The 21,322-nt window shown below is 55.5% G+C and overlaps 3 protein-coding genes across 3 annotated transcripts; 2 read left to right on the top strand and 1 right to left on the bottom strand.

Annotated features, from left to right (window-relative positions):
* Positions 1–257: 257 nt before the first annotated feature.
* AVPR1B (arginine vasopressin receptor 1B) lies at positions 258–2,424 on the top strand. Its single transcript, XM_075115681.1, has 2 exons — positions 258–1,221; positions 2,117–2,424. The coding sequence occupies exons 1-2, from the start codon at positions 258–260 to the stop codon at positions 2,422–2,424; spliced, it is 1,272 nt and encodes a 423-aa protein (XP_074971782.1).
* Positions 2,425–3,655: 1,231 nt separating this feature from the next.
* Positions 3,656–10,115, bottom strand: RHEX (regulator of hemoglobinization and erythroid cell expansion). Its single transcript, XM_075115263.1, has 7 exons — positions 9,916–10,115; positions 9,176–9,353; positions 8,102–8,203; positions 7,500–7,588; positions 6,494–6,607; positions 6,074–6,135; positions 3,656–5,723 (listed from the first exon to the last, which is right to left on the bottom strand). Exons 3-7 carry the CDS (start codon positions 8,116–8,118, stop codon positions 5,517–5,519), a joined length of 489 nt encoding a protein of 162 aa, XP_074971364.1. The 5' UTR covers positions 8,119–8,203; positions 9,176–9,353; positions 9,916–10,115; the 3' UTR covers positions 3,656–5,516.
* A 3,307-nt stretch (positions 10,116–13,422) lies between these two features.
* Positions 13,423–18,446, top strand: CTSE (cathepsin E). Its single transcript, XM_075115704.1, has 9 exons — positions 13,423–13,930; positions 14,560–14,716; positions 15,477–15,594; positions 16,566–16,684; positions 16,774–16,973; positions 17,211–17,333; positions 17,427–17,568; positions 17,681–17,779; positions 18,012–18,446. The coding sequence occupies exons 1-9, from the start codon at positions 13,488–13,490 to the stop codon at positions 18,174–18,176; spliced, it is 1,566 nt and encodes a 521-aa protein (XP_074971805.1). The 5' UTR covers positions 13,423–13,487; the 3' UTR covers positions 18,177–18,446.
* The last annotated feature ends 2,876 nt before the right edge of the window (positions 18,447–21,322 follow it).

Genomic DNA, 21,322 nt, shown 5'->3' with positions numbered 1-21,322 from the left:
GGAATTGCAGCTGTGCAGCACAAAATTAGCATGCTGTTGAGCTGCATCAGCGCAAGGAGGTGACAACCTGCACCGCTGGTGGGGACCGCAGAAGGAGGCATGTCCAGCCCTCCCGGCCGTGGGCAGAGGAGCTGGTGCAGCGGTGCTCAGGGGCAGCACTGACCCCGAGAGCTCAGCCCTGGGGAGGCAGGGAAGGGTTAACAGGCCAGAGACAAGAATTATAGCTGCCTGTGCCCCTGCAGAGCTTCCCAAAAAGGATGGAGCCAGGCTGGGGCTGGAACAGCACTCACGGCAGCCAGCCCGGGCACAGCCAGGGGGTGCTGAGCCCCCAGACACTGGCAGGGAACCCCAACCTGACCCTCTTGCACACCCGGGATGAGGAGCTGGCCAAGGCGGAGATCGGGGTGCTGGCCACCATCCTGGCTATAGCGACTGTAGGCAACGTAGGGGTGCTGCTGGCAATGTACCGCCTGAGGAAGAAGATGAGCCGGATGCATCTCTTCATCTTGCACCTGGGGCTGACCGACCTGGGTGTTGCACTCTTCCAGGTGCTGCCGCAGATGATCTGGGAGGTGACATACCGCTTCTTGGGGCCAGACCCACTCTGCAGGGCAGTCAAGTACCTGCAGGTGCTGAGCATGTTCGCCTCCACCTACATGCTCATCGTGATGACGCTGGACCGCTACATGGCCGTGTGCCACCCGCTGCGCACCCTGCAGCAGCCCAGCCGCCAGGCCTACGTGATGATCGGGGCGACGTGGCTGCTCAGCTGCCTGCTCAGCCTGCCCCAGGTCTTCATCTTCTCCCTGCGGGAGGTGCACCAGGGCTCGGGGGTGCTGGACTGCTGGGCAGACTTTAGGTACCCTTGGGGAGCCCGAGCCTACATCACCTGGACCACACTGTGTATCTTCATCCTGCCTGTGGGCATCCTCACCATCTGCTACAGCCTCATCTGCTATGAGATCTGCAAGAACCTCAAGGGCAAGACCCAGGCCGGCGCCCCCGGCATGGGGGGGCCCACAGCAGCTGCCCCTCCTGCTCCCTGCTCCTCCGAGAAGAGCGGGCAGCCCTCAAGGGTGAGCAGCGTGCGCACCATCTCCCGTGCCAAGATCCGCACAGTGAAGATGACCTTTGTCATCGTGGTGGCCTACATCACCTGCTGGGCACCATTTTTCAGCATGCAGATGTGGTCGGTGTGGGATGAGGATGCTCCCGATGATGGTGAGTAGCAGTGGGGATGCTGAGCTGCAGCCCACAGCAGGCCCTGGGCACCCAAGGCACACAGCACACCCATTGCATGTTTAACAAACAAAAGCTGTCTTTTGTCATCTTAAAAAGTCATGGGGGAAGCTACAGATTTGCTCCCCAGTAGTATTTATAGAAAACAGTTTGTAGAGTCAAATCATTGCTTTCACCAGAAAAGCAATGGCTTCTGACCCTCACCTGTAGGGACACAAAAGATGTTGTGGGAACATCTTTGCCACGTGTGTCTCTTCCCCCATGTGGGAACTTGCTTCAGGAGCTGCTGTGTCTGGTAAGCGACGTCAGGGAGGGTTTTAACTGGGCCCACTGCTCCCATCCTCTGCCGGGACCACCTCGCAGAGCAGCTGTGCTGCTGGAGCCGGTTCTTTGCACGCAGCATCGAATGCCCAAGGCTTTTGCTGAACCAGCTGCAGAGGTTTCAGAAGTGGATTTGTGATTGTATAGGTTGATATTTTCTGGAAGTTTTCAGTAGCTCTCCTAGCCTGTTTGTGGCTAGAAGGAACTTTATCCAACATTGAAAGGCCTCTGGGAGATGCTTTGGCCAGCAAACAGGCTTGGGAAGGTCCAAAAGCTGCCGGGTCTCATCTCCCCGCACTCTCCCTGAGGACGTGCTCCAGCACATCCCTATTACTGTACATCAACCGTCTGCAGCCAAGGGTAGAGCACAGCTCTGCCTGCCATGCTGCAAACTCTCCTACCCAAGGAAATGCCAGTCAGATGGGATGAGAATGGGGCAAAGGACATAAGCCTGAGCCAAAAAGAGCCCCCAGGGTCCTGCCCATTGCACACTGGACCCCTGCCCAGACCATACCCAGGCTGGTGGATGTTTAAGCTCCCTCCTTTGCCTTCCCAGAGTCCACCAACGTGGCTTTCACCATCACCATGCTGCTGGCCAGCCTCAGCAGCTGCTGCAACCCCTGGATTTACATGTTCTTCAGCGGGCATCTGCTCCAGGACGCAGCACGCTGCCTGTCCTGCTGGGGTGGCCCAAGGCCCAGGTTGCGGAGACAGGCCTCCACTGGGAGCCTCTGCAGCAGGAAAACCACCATCCTGAGCCACAGCCACCACGCCAGCCCTGCCAGCCTCCCCCTGCACGGGGGCAGCACCAAGGACCCCTACCCACCCTGCGTGGAGGTGGTGACTGAGTCAAGCATGCTTTAGGCTGCAGCAGTGGACGGTCCCCAGGCACATCCCCCCACTGAGGACAGATGTCACCAGATGTGACACCACAAACATTGTCACTGCAGAGGTGTCTTTTCCCCACTTGGTAGCATCTCATTTTGCAGAAAGCTGGGTGCTTAACCACAAAAGCAGCACTGTCCATCTTGTCCTTGCGTGCTTGCTACTGTGCACAGTGCATCTGCTGTGTGCCTCGGGGAAGATGGACAGAGCCTCATCGGCCGTTGCCCAGCCACAGCATCCACCTCCCTCATCTGTTAGGAAGCCTCTTGCTGCCTGGCTGCTCTCCTCCAGGAATGCCTCACAGCGCAGGTATCATCTAGGGGTTGCTGCACCAGCGTGTCTTCCTGGAGGGACTCGAGCTTTGGGTGTTTAATAGGTGCCAGCAAAGCAGCCTGAGCACAGCAGGAGGCAACGTGGCTACACCTGCTAGAGAGCTCCCTGCGAGAAAGCTACTCATCTCCCATCCTCAGGGCTTTGCTGGCAGAGCAGCAAACGCAGACAGAGCTTTCCCACGCCCTGGGGCACGGCACGTTCTCCCCGCTGCGCCGCATAGCATTGTCCTCTCCAGGCAGCTCTGGAGCCAGCCCCCCTGCCCACCTCCCCAGGGACAAGGCTGCAGCAAAATCCACGGCAGACACGTCCTCTCCTGTTGTGCACAGCTGGTGCAGGCTTCCAAAACGCAGCCCTGACACCAAGGAGCTGCCGGGAGGAACCCTGCCCCAGCTCCAGCTTGCCCAGGCAGATCCTGCCTCCCTCCACACCCCAGCACTTCCCATCAAGTTTACTCGCAGCCCCCAGCCGCTGTGCAGGGCTGCTCTGTGCTGTTCAACAGCTGCTTCATCCCATTAAAGAGCTGCTCTCAAATTGCTGCTGCTTTCGTCTTATTTAGCAGAGATTAGAGTGCCAACACCAGCCTAGCTCAGAGACGGCTTCGAGGCACTCGGAAGCACAGAGGTGGGGCAGCCAGGAGCAAGCTATGGCCTTGCAGTCCCAGCCCTTCTCCCTGCATGTTGTGGGTCTCCCAGAAGTTGTTCTGTTTAAGAAAGCACGAGTGAGGCAGGCAAGAGCATCCCTTTGCTCTGGGAGTCAAGCTCAAAAGCTACCAATGGAGGATGTATGCCCCAGAGAGCAAGGTACCGAACTCCCTGCAGGCAAGGTGTGTTGTTCTCTCTGTTATCACAGGCTATGTCTGTAAAAATAAGACATAAAGTATTTTGAAAGCTTAAATTATTTTCACTTTTTAATCACCAAGCATTTGAATCAGTTTTTCCAGAAACTCCCACTAGCTGGTTTTTACTTAATTTCCAGTTCCATAAACCCAACTCTCCTGGCCTTTAGCAACATTTCCCAGAGACTGTTTAGGGTTTTTTGAACATTTTTCCTTCATGTGCCCTTCAAATTGGGTCAGATCTGCACAACAAGATCACAAAACCAGGAGCGCCCAAGCTCAGAGTCCTCTCTGGAATCAATACTAAATCAATCATCTCACAACCTTTCATTAAAGCTCTTTGCTGCTGAGCCAATTCAAAATGCACTTGGGGCAGCTCCATCCCTGTTAAAGAGGGGCTGCACCAGGAGGCAGCGGCTCCATTAGCCTAGCAGAGCTCCCAGCTATTGTGTGGTTCCCTTTCCCCAGCACTTTGGAAGTTTATTTCTTGAAAAATCACCTTTAAAAACCACAGGGAGTGACAGGAGGGAATTTGCAGCCCCGATTTGCAGCAGCAGTTTGCTGCAGGAGAGCGAGGACAGGGAGCCCCGGCCACGGGCAGGGCTGGCCAGGCACTGACTCTCCAGTACCTCAGGAGCATGAAGGTGACCTGACAAATGTAATCACTGACAAGCAGGGGAAGCAGCACCTCAGAGAAGATAACAGCCTTCCCAGCATACTCAGTTCACAATCCCAAGCTTATCTCTGCAAGCTGGAGAGGCCCCAACACAGTTTTTTTAGAGAAAATTGCAGTGCTGTACTCCAAACCCCCTGGGAATTAAAGCAATACTTAAGGAAAATGTGAAACACGGTATCAGACCATGGCGGGGGGTGGGGGGGGGCAGCAGCATGTGCCCCACCCCAGGGCACTGACCCCCCCCCTCAAAGCCCTGCTGGGTGCAGGCACTGCTCAGCTGGGGAGAGGCCAACTCCTGCACCCAGGGCACCTGGTACAGGGACAAAGCAGGAAAACACAAGGTGGGAGACAGGGAATATCATCCCTCCACACAAGACACAGAGGGATCTGATACCTGCACTCACAGAGGCCTGTGGTCCAGTCCTGTGCCCCTCCCAGCCCAGAGGGACCAGCAGCCAGCCCAGAGCCTCCAGCCAAGGAGGGGATATAAACCCCCTGGGAAACTCCCGGCCATTTGCCAGCTGGGCTGATGCCTACGGCTGTCACCTGAGGGAGGAAACTCCCCGGCAGGGCCACCCTCCTTCCCTGGCATCCCCCCGATGTGCGGCTGCGGGGGTCAAGCTGCCTGTGCAGCCGCCCCAGCAACAGCTCGAAGGTGGTGGGGACTTGGAAAGATTTGGAGCGTCAAAGGAAAAAGGGTGGGGGGGAGGGCGATGAATCAGGGCTTGTGGGGTAGTGAGGGCAAAGCCAGTGGAGGAACTATATTTAAAAGGATTTTGTGACTGCAGGCAGCAAAGAAAGCGTGGTTCTGAGGAGATGCCAGCCCGTTCGGATGGGTATTTTGAAGACCGCTGCATTTCCCTCCCAGAACTACATCCCATTTTGAGGGGCAGGGGGGATGTTTCATTTTCTTTCATGAAATGAGAAAAAGAGCCACCACACAAAACTGGAGAGCACGTTTCAGCCTGGGTGGGAGGAACGCTCCCCTGCACCATCAGGCCTCAGCAGCCTTCAGAACAGTGATGCATTTAAGTAAAATACCAAGCAAATTGTATCGGCGGGTTAGAGTGTTACAAGGAATAAAAGCTGGCGGGCGTCAGCCCGTGCCAGGCGCTGACCGAGGCGAAGGGAAGGGGAAGCCCCGGCCGCGCGGCTGCCGGGGGCTTTGGGCATCTCCCCGCCCCGGTGGCAGCCTGACCCGAAACCCCACCAGCAGCATCCCGGGAGTCACAGCTTCACCTCGGTATACTCGATGGACTTGGATGCCACGGGGCTGGAGCAGGACCAGAAATCCACTTTCCTCTTCTTTGGGTCCACGTTGATGTAGTCTGGCCCAGTTTTCATGTTCTCGTAGTCCCCGGTGGAGCCTGGCCCAGAGCCTTTCCCCGGGAAGACCAAAGACGTGTAGTTGAGGTTTTCTTCGGAGCGGCGGCCCTGGAGAAGCAAGCACGAACCCCAGGTCAGGTACCAGCATCCACCCAGGGCGGCTTTGCCCTTGAACCCAGATGAAGGCATGTAGCCGTTCAAGGTTCCCGGGCCGTGTCCAGGGATGCCCCTGGCCCCTGGGGATGCTTCCCTCTAAATGGGGAATGTTGCGTACGGCAGGTGACAGCCACGACCCCAGCCTCGCTGCCGGTATTTCAATGCGGTTTGATGCATTTGCCCCCCACCATTGCTACTCCGTGGGTCTCGAGCTGTGAAGGAGACGCGCGGACACGGCGCCGGCACCTCCGCTGCTGTGGCTGTGGTTGCTTTCGGCAAAGGCTCTCTGCCTGCAGCCGTACCTGTGGGCAGGAAGGGCTGCTGTCCGAGTCCTCTGAGGTCTCTGAAGACGTGTCGCTGCTCCCTTAAAAACAGGAAACATTACCACCTCCATCGCTACTTGGGGGGGTTAAAGGAAAAAAATAATGAGGGAGAAAAACCAAACACACTCAAGAGTGAAAATTGAAAATCCAAAAAAGCAGCAGTGTGATCCCTCTTCGTCCCGCTGCCCGCGGGGAACCAGGCAGGAGAGCCCGGAGGAGGCAGGAGGCAGCTGGAATTGCGGGTGGCTGTCGCGCCTGCCCTTCGCCCGCCGCCTGCTCCCTCCTCCACCCCAAGGCCTTCACGGCTGGTTAAGGAAGAGAGTCTTGCACAAATGCAATATCATACATTCATATTCACGTGCCAGGACAAAACCCCATTGCTGTAGGATCCCCCCTTACCTGCGTAGACTGGTCTTTGCACCCCTTCCCCTCCCGCTGAAGAGGTCGGAGGCTGCTGGGGCTGTGCTGCAGGGCTGCTGCCCGCCTGCTTGCTGCAGGAATGGCTGGCTGCAACTGAGAGGTGAGTTAGCTCCTTGCTCCAGCCCGAGATGCCGGCTGCGCCCAACGCACCCCCACGCCCCGCGCCACGCGGCCCCCCCACCCGCTCCGCCAGCCCCAGCACTGCCCCAGAGCAAAGCCAGTTCAGCGCAAGCCGCTGGCACGGCAATAATTGTTATTATGTATTGGAGCAGGCAAATACCTATCAATTCAATTACTGAGATGATTAAGCGCGTGCCCTGTTCTCCCGCAATGAAAGACTCTGGTGTTAAATCACGGCATCAGGGCCTCTTCCCGTGCGACTTCAAAATTAGTTTGACCCACGGGGCCGAGCAGAGCTTGTTTATGTACAAGTGTGGGCAGCAGTTTTGCATGAAAGATACTCCTGCTGGAAATAGTAGCTCCATCTAAATTAATATTTTGCAAATGGATTCTGATGGTCTGTTTCCACCACTTTACTAACAAGAGCAATAAAAGAAAATGGTTCTGAAACAGCAAAAGGCTGTATAACCCTCTCCGATACTGCCCACACCACTTAGGGCTGCTCACGCGGCGGCTGTGGGGCCAGCGTCCCCCGCCGCAGCCTGCCCCCCCCGGCACAGCGCAGCGACGCTGGGCGATAATCCCTGCCCTGACCCGGTCCCATCCACGCCGGTGCCTGGCCCACCCGGGGGTCCGGTGGGTCCCCGGGGGCTCCAGCTCCTGCATTCACCCTGCGCGGGCTCCGCAGCGGTGCCGGTCGCTCCCGGGAGCAGGAGCGAGAACCGGAGCCAGAACAAGGGCTTGGTTGTGCTTTACAAAGTGGGGGACGTTGAAGCTTTGGCAAATGACTTTCACTCTCTGAACCAGACGATTGCGAGCAAAAATGAGGAACAGAACAGGTAAAGCCGACAAGACAGTAAATTACCTATTTTCCTGCTCAGCATGATGTAAAGTGTCAGCAAGAGGAGAGCGTATATGATCAAGGTGACAGCTGAGATGACAACGAGCACCCACCTGAAAAATACAGAAATAACGAAAGTGAAGGAAATTACCAAATTATTTTAAATCTTTCAGGTACCATTTGTCTGCCTTTACTTCAAAGCCTGTTTTAGACCAAGGTTTGCTGGTACGGTTTTTGGCTTTGCTTTTTCTCTTTAAGGCGATGTGCCCAAAAATCTGGGCCTCCATATCACCGAGAGGTACAAATATGGCTCCCGCCAAATCACAAGCCCTTTCTGAGCCTCGTGCCTGTGCGTCTGCCAAACGCAGCCACCCAGTGCCAACACGTAATTGCCCCCAGCGCAGCAAAAAGCAGGCGCGGCGTCACCAGCGGCGGGGGCTGCGGCACCGCTGCGCTCCCGGACCCACGGCACAGCAGCTCGCCAGAGCCCGGCCAAGCAAGGACAAAGAAACCGAGCAAAAAGGTGCCCCGCAGCAGCAGTTTTCCCTCCATCTTAGAGCACCTCCCTCGCTGCAGGAGGGCTGCAAAGGGCTACCTGCGGCTCGAGCCCGGGGCGTTGCACTCACCAGTCACAAGTGCTCATCCTCCCCGCGAGGCGTCTGGGCGGTCGGTGCGATGCCCGGCGAGGCGCTGGAGGTCTCGGAGGGGACAGGGAGAGGCAGCTGGCCCTGGCGGCAATGAACCAAAACAGCCCATTGAGCTTCACGCTGCTCCACATCAGCTGCACATCAGGCTTGAAAGCAGTGGTCTGACATTGCAGACATAAAATAAAGGTAGGCAGCCTCCCCCCAGCGCGGGGCTCTTACTGCGTGCGCGATTCCTTCTCGTACGCACCCCTTACACAGCCACAGACTCTCCCTGCCATTATCTCTGAGCTTAATGGTTTTATACACTGCCGCCTCGGTCGTATCTGATACTTGGCTGGAGCTTCTGGGCTCCACCACAGCACGGATAATAAAAAGAACTGAAATCCATTCTTCTCGCTTTAATCCGCTCTTGCATTTCTTTTTTTTTTTTTTTTTTAATCCACAAAAAATATTTGATAACTCCAATCTGGAAAAAAAACCACCAAACCCATAGAAGAAAGTAACCAAAAGAAATCACGGATTTAGTGTCAGGATCTTGCACTGGTCAAGATCCAGCCAGAAATGTCGGGAGCCCTTCAACACCTCTGCATTTGAAACACCTCGGATTTAATTTTAGGTGAGCACTTAAATCCCACTGAAGTTGCGGGGGTTTCAGGCACATGGCTAGAGGCCGCATGCACCCGAACTGGACCCCACGGCTTGGGACTTTTGACCATAATATTAAAGAGATTTATAATACAGGACTGCAATTGGGGGCATTCATTTTGTGAGCTTTCACTTGCAAAAAAGCACTTTAAGTTTTCACTCAGTGCCTATATACTTACTGTTTATAAATGACCGACACAGGGAGGTCATCTTCAACTAAAGCTTTGATACGATGATTAAAGGAGCCTTAACAGTATGATTGATAGACAGATAGATTGATAGTTAGAGCAAAGACATTATCCATCCTATGGATCAGATTCTATAATTTCCTCTATGGCACATTTCTAAGAGTAATTCATCAAAAGCTTTTCCGATAGCCTCGCCAATCTCCTGCAAAATTCCACTTACCCAAGCAGTTTGGCAACTGCCAGGCTAAAAGTCCATTTCTTGCTGGAATTTTCCCCCTTCCTTATGGAACTGATCTGTCCTCAAATATCCTTCTCAAATGGCTGTCATTCTTAAATGGCTCATTTGCTACTGGTGGGCAGGAGATGCTGCTGCAGCAGATAACGATCTGAAAAATGAGCTGTTCAAAAGGAAATTGCAAAATAAGACCCAAATCCAAATATCAGTAGCAGACAGCTTCTTTGCTGAGATGGGGCATGGTAAGATTGAAGAGGTGATATGCATATGCGTACTGAAATATCTATTTTGTAGATAACAGCTAGTAAGATGCTGCCAGCACATGTGCTTTTTTGGTGTCTCAGGTACCTTGCTGTGAGCCCCCAGGATATTAACCCTTTCTCAAGCAAGATGCCCTATTGAAATCAAGGCTTGTAAAGAGCTCCTACACAGCCAGTTACCAAGTAGTGAATTCAAGACGTCTACGCTCAGTCTAAAGGTAAGCAAAATCACGGGAATGCCTCAAATGATGTTAATCCCGCTTGAGTCAGGCCTCGCTGCCCCCAGTTAAGACTGAAGCTCAGGCTGGCAGAGCTGCACGCCTGCGGGGATCCCTCAGACACGGACACCAAGCCCAGCTCCTGCCCTGGTGTACGAGCCCTCTGCTTTCCGAGGCATCGCGTGCAACGGCCGGTGGAGTGCAGTACCCAGCAGCATTTTACCTGGGGGACCAGAGCCTTCCTCACCTTCCCGTTCCTGCAGGACTGGAGCAGCCGGGGCCTCGGAGGGAGCCGGAATTAAGGCCGTTTCGGCAGCGTTTTCGGTGGCCGTGCAGCCGCGGGGGTCCAGCAGTGCAGAAGTGCTCGTCAATGCCGGATGCGGTCTCGCTTTACCCCAACGGCGATGGCAGGAATGAGCCCACACGAGGTTCCATGACGCTTCCACTCTGTCAAATGGCTCATTTAAATATATTTGGGTGTTTCTCTGCTGTTCTGCGGCCTCTTCTGTTCTGGGGCTGGGGACGCTGTATCCCCCCGGGCAGTTCTCCCTCTTGCTCCATCTTCCAGCAGCTTTGGGCTAAAATGCAGCCGAGCTCTGGCAGAGGACAGTGGTCCCCGAGGGGAGAGAGCTCTGCCCGGCGGCAGTGGAGCTTGTTCAACCCCCAGCAATTCAGCTGCAACCCAAAAAGTGCTCTGGGAGCTTCCAAGTAAAAGTATTCTATAAGGGTAAGACATTTTAAATCATAAGGGACATGGCCCCTGAGCCTAGCATGGCTTGGTGTCTGGTGGGGGTGAATGGGTCCCCACCTGCCCATCTTCTGGAAGAATTTTCTGGTCAGTAGTAACTTGTAGTATCGCTTAATAACGGCGGGGTGCAAAGGGCAGACTGGCAGACCCACCTCCGTCGGTTCGCAGCAGATCTGGGGAGCGCCAGGCCACTGCTCCCTAGGAACTGATTTTGCAGCTCTCACGCTGAGACAGCATTTTGGTGCTGGAGATGCCCTGCAGCAGCCCAACCTCTCTTGTGCTCCTTCCCCAGCAGGAGATGGGCAGGGAGCGAGGGAACCCCCCTTCTTGCGGGGTCCCTCACTCCTAGGGACGGTGCCTGCTGGCATTTAGTTATTCCTACCACCCCATGCTCCCATAGCAAACCCCTCCTGGGGAAATAACATCCCAGCATCTCAGTGAATCCCCCTGGGCTTCCTAAAGGCAAAGAGACGACCGGCTCCTGAGAAACTCCACATACCCTCAGCTGCCAGGCACTGTCGGGGTTCACTCCCAGGAGCTGCATCGTGAGTTGGGGTCCCCTGCCAGGTCCCTGCCGTGGGTCAGTCACTGCCCGCCTTCCCCCCCATCGCCTGGGACCGTGGGGACCATGCCATCCGCCAGCTCCCACAGCGGGGGTTTAGTCCTGCTTTGCCCACAGCTTCTGTGCCACGGGTAAATATTTAACTGACACTGGCTGGGTTTTATTTTTTTTAAAAAAAAACTTTTGCTATTGCAGGATTTCACTCTTTCAAGTGCTCACTGATGTACAAACAGATTAATAGGTAGAAGTAGTATTTGATAAACAGGAAAAAGGCTTTTCAGAAAATGCTACTTGGGTGCGATTTGAATCAGTCAGAGCTGATCCTGGAAGTGGCTAAACTAAAGGAAATATAAAAAAAGAACACAGAGAACCTATTTTTAGCCTGAAAGTAGGTTTCTTAAAATGAGTAAAGCACCATTCGCTTGGGGCAAGAGGCATGTTTTCTGCACAGGGAGCTTAACCTGTTTCTAACGTATCTGAGGGCAAGTGTGTAGAGCTGGACGGGGTAAGATACACTTTATGACAGCCACTGCCTGGCATCAGCACAGGGCTATATACAGGCCATATATTACTTATAAGGCCTGGGACGTTCCAGTAGCTGGCAGTCAAGTTTCATTACATTCCTACTGAACTTAAGCGCTTTTTCTACTGTTTTATTAACAAGGCGGATTCAAAGGCCCCCGGTTTTATGAATAATTCTGCATGTTTCATGCCGCCACTCCGGGCTCTCTCCGCCACATCGGGAGGTGCCGGCAGGGACGGGCAGCGCCGCGGCTGGCCCCAGCCACGGCGAGGGGCACCGCGTATTGAAAATGGTGCAGCTCCCCCGTCCATGAGTTTCAAACATGGAGGAAGAGCTGCAGGTGCACATGAACCAAAGCCTTCTCACTCAATTTTCTGGACAAATACGGCTGAGAAAAAAACCATTTTGTTGGGCTTGAAATAAACTTTTGATTTGCCTTCAAGAGTTTGGGTTTTAAAATTACTTTTAAAATAACTAAAAGTAGAAATAGTTTTGCTTAACTTCAAAAAATTCAAAATGAAAGGTTTGGCCTCTTTATTTCTTTCATCTTCATATTTTAACGCTGAATGTACTGTCACAAATTTGCAAATTGCTATGATCCAATTTGCGATCTTTTCCGCTAAATAAACTACTTTGCTTGAAGTATTCGGCTTGTCTGTGCTACAGCTCACAGTCATGTTTATCTCAGAAGCCCGATGACCCTTCAGGGAGGATTTTCTTACAGGATTTTCAGGCTACAAACCATGTCCGTAGCATTCGACTTGCTGCTTTCAGCTGATCTGGCAGTTGCTGCAATTGGTTTTGTTCTAGGAGGGTCGTTTGTTTTTAAATCCCTTCTATGAATGCATGATTAGAACAAGGGAGGCCGGTACATTAAACTGTGTCTTGAAAGGGAAACAGATAATAATCTTGTATAAAAGCTTCACAGTAAAAAATACTGCAGCCACCGACCTGGGCATGGGGAAATGCAGGAATTTACACTTGACTTGGAAAAAACGGCTGCATCTGCCATCAGTGTCGACCGTGCAACGCCCCACGTCTCCACGCTCACGCCGAAGAAACCTTTGATGAGATTTTTTTAACCTTAAGCTCCCTGCAAAGCCACGGAGAGGGGGAGCCCGGCAGCAGCTCCCCGGGATGGAGACACGAGCCCCGTAACGGGAGGCAGGGGTCGGCTCTTTCTCAGGCCATTCCCCATTAGCCGGGACTTCGGGTGGCTGCGCTGGGCTCACGGGGCACCTCTGCCTCACAGGCGAGGGCTTTAATTTCCAGGGGCAAGGACTTAAATGAGGTAAAATGGACTTACTGGGGTAAATGGAAAATGGATTAGCACAGTGCTCAGGGTAGAAACCCTGTTAACTACACGCACGGTGGTCACTGGGTAAAACACCTCCCTTTGAGGCACCCAAGGCCAATTCTTACAGTGCCATAAACATGGAAAAAACCCACAAGGATGACACAGCTTCATCACAAGCCTTCAGCCGCGTGTCTGCGAGATGGTGGCAGCAAAACAACCCTCGCCTCCCCCCCCACTCGCCTCCCTTCCATATCTGAAGACTTTATTTGTTCATTAGCATTTTTTATTTGCATTCACAGAGGCTTACTGAGACGGCCATCCAGTGTTAAACAAAAATCAGCCACTGGGGAAGACCCCATTACTGGCTGTAAGGCGACATGTAACTGTCTCCGTGCAACGCGCCTCTTCCCGGCCGTGCTTTGATGACACCGACTGCTGTTTAAAAGGGAAAGTTGCAGATTCCCGAGCAGTTCATCACCGCTGATTAGTCTTTGCCTTTTAAAGTTTGTGCAGCAGCTGCCCAATCTACGAACACATCCCTTTCCTGCACCCGCCCCGTCCCCGCAGCCGTCGGGGTGTGGGGCACCCCACGGCCATGGGCAGGTCCCCGTGGGTGGCTGTGGAGCAAAGGCAAGGGGAAACGCTCCCCGGGAGCATTTCGGGGGGGGTCCCACCAGCTCAGCTGGGCCATGTGGTTTCCAGTGGATAAGAGGCTGGCTCCAGGATGGAGACCCCGTCCTATTCCTGTTGTGGGACTTCACTGCCCCCAAAAGGGGCTGACACAACCCCCTGCCCGGTGCCCGGCAGGTCCCCGCACACCGTCCTGCTCTGCTGCTGCCAGCCCCTCACCCACAAAAACAAACTTGACCCCGGTGTACTCGCTGTGCCTCGCCTGGGATGTGGCCAGTGATTCATTTCCACTGCCAGAGCCCCATGTTGACATTGAAAGGGGCGTTATCACAGGTGCTGGTACACCGGGGCGAGGGTGTACCTGTTGGTATAAGAACAACGCCGCGGCGCTGCCCACACCCACAGAGCCCAGACAAGGCCAGCGCTGCTGCGGAACTGCCGACATGAAGTGCCTCCTCCTCCTTGCCATGCTCTGCCTCTCCCTGTCCAGTGGCTTGAAAAGGTAAGGGGGTCCCCAGGGTGCACCCCAGCTCCCTGGGCTCTTGGAGGGGCTTCGCTCCCAGGGTCCTGCCAGCACCGAACGTGGCAGTGGTGAACAGGCAGAGCTGAGCTCCCCCGGCACGGACAGCCCACGGCTGCGCAGGAGCAGGGACCACGCAGGGACTTTGCTGGTTTGCTCCCATCAGACCATCAGCCCCGTGGCCATCTCCATCTCCCAGGCAGACCAGTGGGCTGCGGCGAGGTCTGCAGGACGAGCTGCCGCCTGCAGCCGAGGGCTGGGCAAACAGACGGGGCAGAAAATGCTGGCATGAAGTCCCCTCTCCCAGCACAAGCATCCTTTTCCATCAGTCATGTTGAGCTCCTACCCAACCCATCACTGCATGCTGGCCTTTACTGGGGCGTGCAGGCTTCCCTGCCAGCTTTGCCCTTGATTTGCTGTCTCCTAAAACATATCAATCTCCCCATTTCACTGTGCCTTACACAGAAAGCACTGAAGCGGGGGATGCAGGGGAGCAGGCTCTGGACCCGCATCCCTGTGGCACTGGGACCCTCAGGGCGGGCGTGGGGGCTGCACGACATCGGCAGCACCCATGGCCCAGGGCCATTGACTGGGACCCTTGCCCCCGCCAGGGTGACCCTGACACGGCATCGCTCCCTGCGGAAGTCGCTGCGGGACCGTGGGCAGCTCTCCCACTTCTGGAAAGCCCACAGGCTCGACATGGTCCAGTACAGCGAAGACTGCAGTGCCTTCACGGATGCCAACGAGCCTCTCATCAACTACCTGGACGTAAGTGTGGCAGCACCAAGGGCTGGGGGGTTCTGAGTCCCAGCACCGTGTTGCAGACACCCCAAAAGCACCTTAGCTTGCATGAGCAGCCCCCAATGCCAAATGCTTCCCAAAAAGCCCACGCCTGCTAACAGAGCATGCCTGCAGCCAGTGCCCCAGCGTGCCAGGGCTCGTGGCCTGCGTGCTCCTTTGTTCCTGGGAATGTGGTGACGGGAGAGGACAAGGAACCGCATTCATGGCAGGCGCTGCCAGCCCTCTCCCTGCCTGCTGCGCTCCCCGAGCCTGTAGTGTTCTCAGGCACACGGGGGGGGAGACAGATTGCCTCCAAAACTAACACGTATCACACGCATCAGAGAAGACCCTACAAAAAAGAACCTAAAGCCAGAGATGGAGGGTGTTCCCCAGGCTCTTCCCATTCCCCAGCAGCGTGAGTGTCCCGTCCCCAAAGCCCATGCCACCGTCTGCATCCCACTGATGAGGGTCCCTTTGGGGCCCAGCCTTCCCGCTGAATCCAGCAGGGAGAGGATGGCGCCTGCACCCACCATCCTGCCTTTTGGTCTTGCCTTGCTTTGCTGTTCCTTAAATAGTTGACTCCTTTTTTGCACCTGGCACGATGCGGCCGTGACACATCAAACATTGCCCCAGTGCCAGCCATCTCCTGCACCGAACCCCATCAGTTCTCCGCAGACGCCCCAGCACAAGCTCCCCTTTGCCAGGATTTCTTGGCGTGCTGCTGGCTAAAAGCTCCACCCTTTGCTAGATGGAGTATTTCGGGCAGATCTCCATCGGGACGCCCCCCCAGAACTTCACCGTGATATTCGACACAGGCTCCTCCAACCTCTGGGTGCCGTCCATCTACTGCACCAGCAAAGCCTGCGGTGAGTAGGGGCTCCCCAAGCAGCTGCCCCCCCACCGGCCGGCTGCAGTGGGAGCCTGAGTGACACCCCCGAGGTGGCCCCACAGAGGCAGTGCGGCCACCAACGCACACAGCCCAGGGACCTTTGGGGGACCTCCCCGCCCAGCCGAGCCCTCCAAGGCACACACAGGTAATAGAAATCCAGGGGCGAGCCAGGGGAGCCTCCGCGGGTTTGTTTGCTCAGGCGGCGATCACACCACCAGCACCCAGCGCCATCAGCCTGGGGGAGATATCAGGCGTGCTCTTTAGGCCATTCTTATGGGAGAGCCTTTAAACAAACAAGCAGATATGATAGCACATAATATAGCTTGTTAGCAAGGGGCTGGGTGGCCAGAACAAGGCGGGCACAGAGACCACGGCGTGGCTCTGGGCTGGCTGCCCGGGGGCCCAGCGGGTGACAAGCACCGGGCTTGTTCGGGCTGTCAGCGATGAGCTGGCCCTGGCGAGTCTAGCCCTGCTGCCCCAGGACACAGAGCATCCCTGAGCAGTCCCAGGGCTTGTCAGATGCTTCCAACAGAGCCCAAGGTGGGGCAGGGGGGGAAGCAGCGGATACAGCAGTGCCCGTGGGGATGCTTCTGTCTGTAAAACAGGAACAGCAGTGCCGACCTTCAGGTCTCATAAAAATATTGCACTCATATATGCACATATTGCACTAAGCTAATCCTGTTCCCCTTAACAAACCTCACACCTTTCAGGCAGATTAAAATGGGGTAAGTTTTATCCCTCCCCAAAACACCAGCATGCCCTGTTGTCTCATGAGCGGCTCTTTTCCTCGGCGACGTGCCCATGATACAGGCATTTTGGCAATGCCACGTTGCCCCGTTGGTTTGCTCCAAGGCCGGTCACTGCTGCCAGCTCTGGTGGGGGCTCCCGGCATCCACGGCCGTGCAGATAAACAGCATTTCTGGTGACAGCTCCCATCTCCTTCCCCAGCTGAGCACGCCAAGTTTCATCCATCACAGTCCAGCACGTACCAGATGATAGGGACCCCCTTCTCCATCCAGTACGGGACCGGCAGTTTGACGGGGGTCATCGGATCTGACCAAGTAGTCGTGAGTCATTTTTGGTTTCTCCTGCTCTGGACAATGCGCCTGGGACTTGCCTACAGACTCAGCATCACCATCAAGCCTCTTCCCCACAGGTCGAGGGCCTCGCCGTGAGCAACCAGCAGTTTGCAGAGAGCGTCAGCGAGCCGGGAAAAGCCTTCCTGAACGCTGAGTTTGATGGGATCCTGGGGCTGGCTTACCCCTCGCTGGCCGTGGATGGGGTCACCCCCGTCTTCGACAACATGATGGCACAGAATCTGGTGGAGCTGCCCATGTTCTCTGTCTACATGAGCTCGTACGGACACGGCTTTGCTCCAGGCTGTTGCTTAGACTCAGGCATTGCTCTTGGCAGGGGCGAGGGGCTGCCAGAATAAGGATGTTTTACTGAGATAGTAAAGGATTTATCTGGTACCATGCCAAGCATCTCCAGCCTGAGACCTTAGAGGAATAAAGCAAATGGCTATAAATCTACCCATTTAAAATGCAATGTAAAACAGAGAAAATCCCTCACGTTTCCTCCTCCTCCCTCCAGGAACCCTGAATCCTCCCTGGGAGGAGAGCTGCTCTTTGGTGGCTTTGACCCCTCTCGCTTCATGGGGACCCTGAACTGGGTGCCGGTCACCCAGCAAGGGTACTGGCAGATCCAGCTAGACAAGTGAGTGGTGCTGGGCAGGGAGGGGGGGGTTGGGTTGGGGCACGGGAGCAGGAAAAATCCCTCCTGGTCCTTCTCTCTTTCCTCTTCATCCAGCATCCAGGTGGACGGGACGGTGGCTTTCTGCGCCAACGGCTGCCAGGCCATCGTGGACACTGGGACGTCACTCATCACAGGTCCCACCAAGGATATAAAAGAATTACAAAGCTATATTGGTGCCACACCTATGGACGGAGAGGTGAGAGTGAGGGTGGGGAGAGCAGAGCAGGGGGCAAAGCCCTGGGACCCCCATCCCACTGGGAGGGACCTTCCGTGGAGCAGCACCACTGAGCCACCCAGCTCTTTCACAGTACGCTATAGAGTGCAACAACCTCAACGTGATGCCCACCGTGACCTTCACCATCAACGGGCTCCCCTACACGCTCGGCGCCCCGGCCTACACCCTCATGGTATGGCTGCGGCTCCACCAGTGCCGCTGTCCCCAGTTCCCATCCGCTGGGGTGGAAAAGTGGCTCTGGAGACGCAGGTGACCCCGAGCCACATCGGGAGCTGAGCCACGTGTCCCAGCGGGTGACGAGCCCCACTGCTTCTCGCACGGGACCCGCAGTCACCATTCCTGCATGTTTCTGTGTGCACGAGGCTCCCGGGTTCGTCCCCAGCTTTGCACTTCTCCTTCCCCAGGAGAACAGCGATGGCATGACCTTCTGCATGAGCGGCTTCCAGGGGATGGACATCGCCCCTCCCGCTGGACCCCTCTGGATTTTGGGTGATGTTTTCATCCGTCGATTTTACTCCGTCTTCGACCGTGGAAATAACAGGGTGGGGTTGGCCCCTGCTGTCCCTTAGGGCTGTGGCATCCAGTGGGGCAGGAGGGGAACAGGGCCATGGGGCACTGCCCTCGGGTGGGGCAGGGGATTTCACTGTTGCATCAGTGTCCCCAAAGGTGATGAAGACACCCAGGGACCACAGCTGAAGAGCCCAGCAGAAGTTCGGTTCACGCCAGGAAGCCATTTCATAATGAATACAAAAATGTCTTGAGCAGCTCTGTGATCTGCTTTGCAGATTCTCTTTTTAAAAATGGGTCAATAAAAGCTTTAATAAAACAAAACGTGCCATACTTGTGTTGTGATTAGCACAGCAGCAACCCTGCAGATCTTGGCTGGGATGCACTGGAGTGTTCAATCCCTGCCCTGCTCCCCGCTGTGCTAAAAGCCTCGGTGCACACAGGACACAGCCAGGGCTGCATGCTCGGTGTTACCCGAGTCTCCCCGCCCCGGAGGGAGCCTGGGAGGTGCAGGAGATGCTGCTGCCCCTGGGCAGCATTGGCTCTGAAAGGTTGGCCTCCGTGGTCCTTAGCTTGGATTTCCACGCTGGCAGAAGAGGACACTTTGCCCATGTAGAGGAAAAAGTCCCGGGAGGCAGCTCTGGGCATCCCCGAGCTCCCTGCTGAGCCCGCAGTGATGGCTGCGGGCAGGGACAGGGCAGGGGCTGGGAGAGCAGCGAGTTCACCAGGAAAATGTGTTGCTTCTGCAGGCTGAGCCAGTGCTGATAAACAAGAAGGTGACTGTGAGCCTGGAGAGACCCTGGGGCTCTTTCTGTGCCACAAAACTCCCAGAACGACCAGTGATTTACAATGAATATTGCTTTGATCTCTGGGGCACTTGCAGAGACAACGTGGTTGGTGGGTGCACGGAGCGGGAGAGGACAAGCCAGCTGCCAAGCTCTGCAGGCTGGGCTGGCTCCGAGGGCCGTGGGGGCTGCTGGCCACGGGGCTCCCCGTGAATCACTGCAGCACATGTGACTTGCTGACAGTGCAAGGGATGCAAGAGAAAGCATGAGCAATTGTGGTTCGTGCATGATGCATCCTGAGACACATGTGGAAGGCAGTGAGAAAGGGAAGCACAAAGAAGGGTTATTTTTATCTGTGCCTGTGCTCAGTTTTCCTGGCTGATGCTGAAGCAAGGCCCTGCAGTGGGCTGGCATCGAGGCTGAGGTGTCGGCGTCTCCATGGCCAGGGCCAAGCTTCTGTGCTGCTGCATCCTTCCCAGACTGGAGCAGACTTCAGGGTTGGGTCTGAGACTGCTGGAAAACTCAGATCTGGATGTAAACTTTGCAGCTCAGCCTTGTTGTTTGCAACAAAAGAACATATCGCCTTAGTCAGAAACATTGATTGTGCCACTGACCAACATATGGTTTCTGTAACTGGTTCCTGTATTGACTTCACCTAAGCTGTGCTTTCCCCAGGCGCTGTGCAGATAAGATGCGGGGGCAGCTGGACAAAGGCCTCCTCTCCTCCTTCCAGATTAACTCTTAGCACGCCGAGGTGCTCCTGGGCATCATCCCATCACCACAGCCATAGGCACTGGGGGAGCAGTCAGCTTGCCCAGCATGACGAGGGACCCCCTGGTGTCCCCGAGCCCTGGCTGGCAGCAAGAGGTGGCCCAGCCTGGACTCGACCAGGGGTGCTTTGGTGCCATGTGCTCTTGGGATCCCAGCACATCCCACGTCCTCTCAGTTGTTCTTGGGGGATCCTCTCCAGCCCTCCTCCACACATGTGGGAGATGCTCTGGGGACGTTGCTCCAGCAAATACTGAGCATCCCAATAGGCAGCAACCGGGCTCCCTCCGTACCCCGGGGAGCAGAGGTGGCCGAACAGCTGTAGGGAACAGTTTAGTCACTTGGATGCCTTTTGCTTTCTTCCTTTTCCCTCCCTCTCACTGCCCTGTGAGCCTTGCTGCAGGGAACAGCCCGTCCTATCCTTATCCACACAAGCCTTTCCTCTGGACGTGGGAGTCCTCAGGCTGTGTTTCATCATCTCCTAGCTGCAAGATCTTCCTCATAGTCACAGGGCACAAAAAAGCACGCTTTTTCCCTCAGAATTGCTGACTTGGTGAAGCAATCGGGCCAGGACTGTAGCTGTGATCGCAGGAGCTGCTGAGCAATGTCTTGACCATCATCTCTACACCACTGCTCCTACCACCTGCACGCAGGGTGAAGCTCACACCAGGAGCAGTAAGGAGAGCAGGAGCTTTGGGGAAATTCTTTTTGTTGGGAAATCAAACAAAAGCTCGAGCTGGCACTGAGCCCAGGCTGGGTGCCCTGATGGCTACAGCCCCTCCTGCCCAAAAGCAGAAGTGGCTGCGGTCATCGGCTGTAGCAACGTAACTGCAAACCCCATCTCCACCGGCGTGGAGAGGCATCGACCATCTGACCGGGTGAGCAATGTCCATCCCACCAGAATTGGAGGGACAGATGGAGAGGAACAAGGGCAGAAGTAGTTTTGGGGGGGAGGTTGAACAACAAAGTCTTGCTGCAAGGGCAACGGTGAAGCAGCACAATGAAAATAGGCTGAAAACAGGGATTAGGAGAGACCTGCTCCAGGTCAGCCTTTAACCCACCACCAGTGAAAACTGGCTCAGGTGCTTCTCCTACCTCATCCCAGCTCCTCCCTGCGCTTGCCCTGTGGGGGGAAAAAACAGAATTTTCTGGCCAGACAGGTCCCAAAATTACACCTGGGAAGGAGGAGAAGGAGGGCTTGTCCTGCTGAGTGCAGTGATCTTCCCTGAGATCCCGTAAGGGATGTCTACAGGAAAAAGGAATCTGCAAAAATGAGGGCAGCCAGTGGAAAAGCGCAGGGACCCTCTGAGGCCACCGGTGGTTGTTGTTCGGGGTGAGGGAGCCAGGAGGGTTCACAGATGCACTCCTGGTGCAACCCCAAATTCTATCGGATGCTTGGCAAAGGCTCAGGACCTGCCCTTGCACGCTGGGGAGCAGAGCTTTGCCTTTGCAGCCATGGCCGAGCGGGTTTTCCCATGCCAAAGAGCCATGGCCAGCAGCCTGATGCTCGGAGAGGTGGCCAGAGGATTCCTCGTCTGCTCCATGGTGGCAGCTGAGATCCCCAAAATCCCACTGGCCATTTGAACACATCCTCCTCCAGGAGATGCCACCGGCTCTGGTTACTGGGGCTCCCATCCTGACATGGTCCCCTCCTT

The sequence above is a fragment of the Phalacrocorax aristotelis genome, chromosome 21 (genome assembly GCF_949628215.1).
Source record: "Phalacrocorax aristotelis chromosome 21, bGulAri2.1, whole genome shotgun sequence".
Classification (NCBI taxonomy): Eukaryota; Metazoa; Chordata; class Aves; order Suliformes; family Phalacrocoracidae; genus Phalacrocorax; species Phalacrocorax aristotelis.
This window is presented reverse-complemented; position numbering and strand designations above follow the sequence as displayed.

Bases quoted from the DNA above. Each gene is read 5' to 3' on its own strand.
- AVPR1B (XM_075115681.1), top strand. From the start codon at position 258: ATGGAGCCAGGCTGGGGCTGGAACAGCACTCACGGCAGCCAGCCCGGG. The intron at 1,222-2,116 runs GTGAGTAGCAGT...TTGCCTTCCCAG, and splicing joins TGAGGATGCTCCCGATGATG to AGTCCACCAACGTGGCTTTC.
- RHEX (XM_075115263.1), bottom strand. The intron at 6,136-6,493 runs GTAAGGGGGGAT...CCTGTTTTTAAG, and splicing joins GCAAAGACCAGTCTACGCAG to GGAGCAGCGACACGTCTTCA. The intron at 5,724-6,073 runs GTACGGCTGCAG...TTGCTTCTCCAG, and splicing joins GCAGCCCTTCCTGCCCACAG to GGCCGCCGCTCCGAAGAAAA.
- CTSE (XM_075115704.1), top strand. From the start codon at position 13,488: ATGTGGTTTCCAGTGGATAAGAGGCTGGCTCCAGGATGGAGACCCCGT. The intron at 17,569-17,680 runs GTGAGAGTGAGG...GCTCTTTCACAG, and splicing joins CCACACCTATGGACGGAGAG to TACGCTATAGAGTGCAACAA. The intron at 17,780-18,011 runs GTATGGCTGCGG...CTCCTTCCCCAG, and splicing joins CCCCGGCCTACACCCTCATG to GAGAACAGCGATGGCATGAC.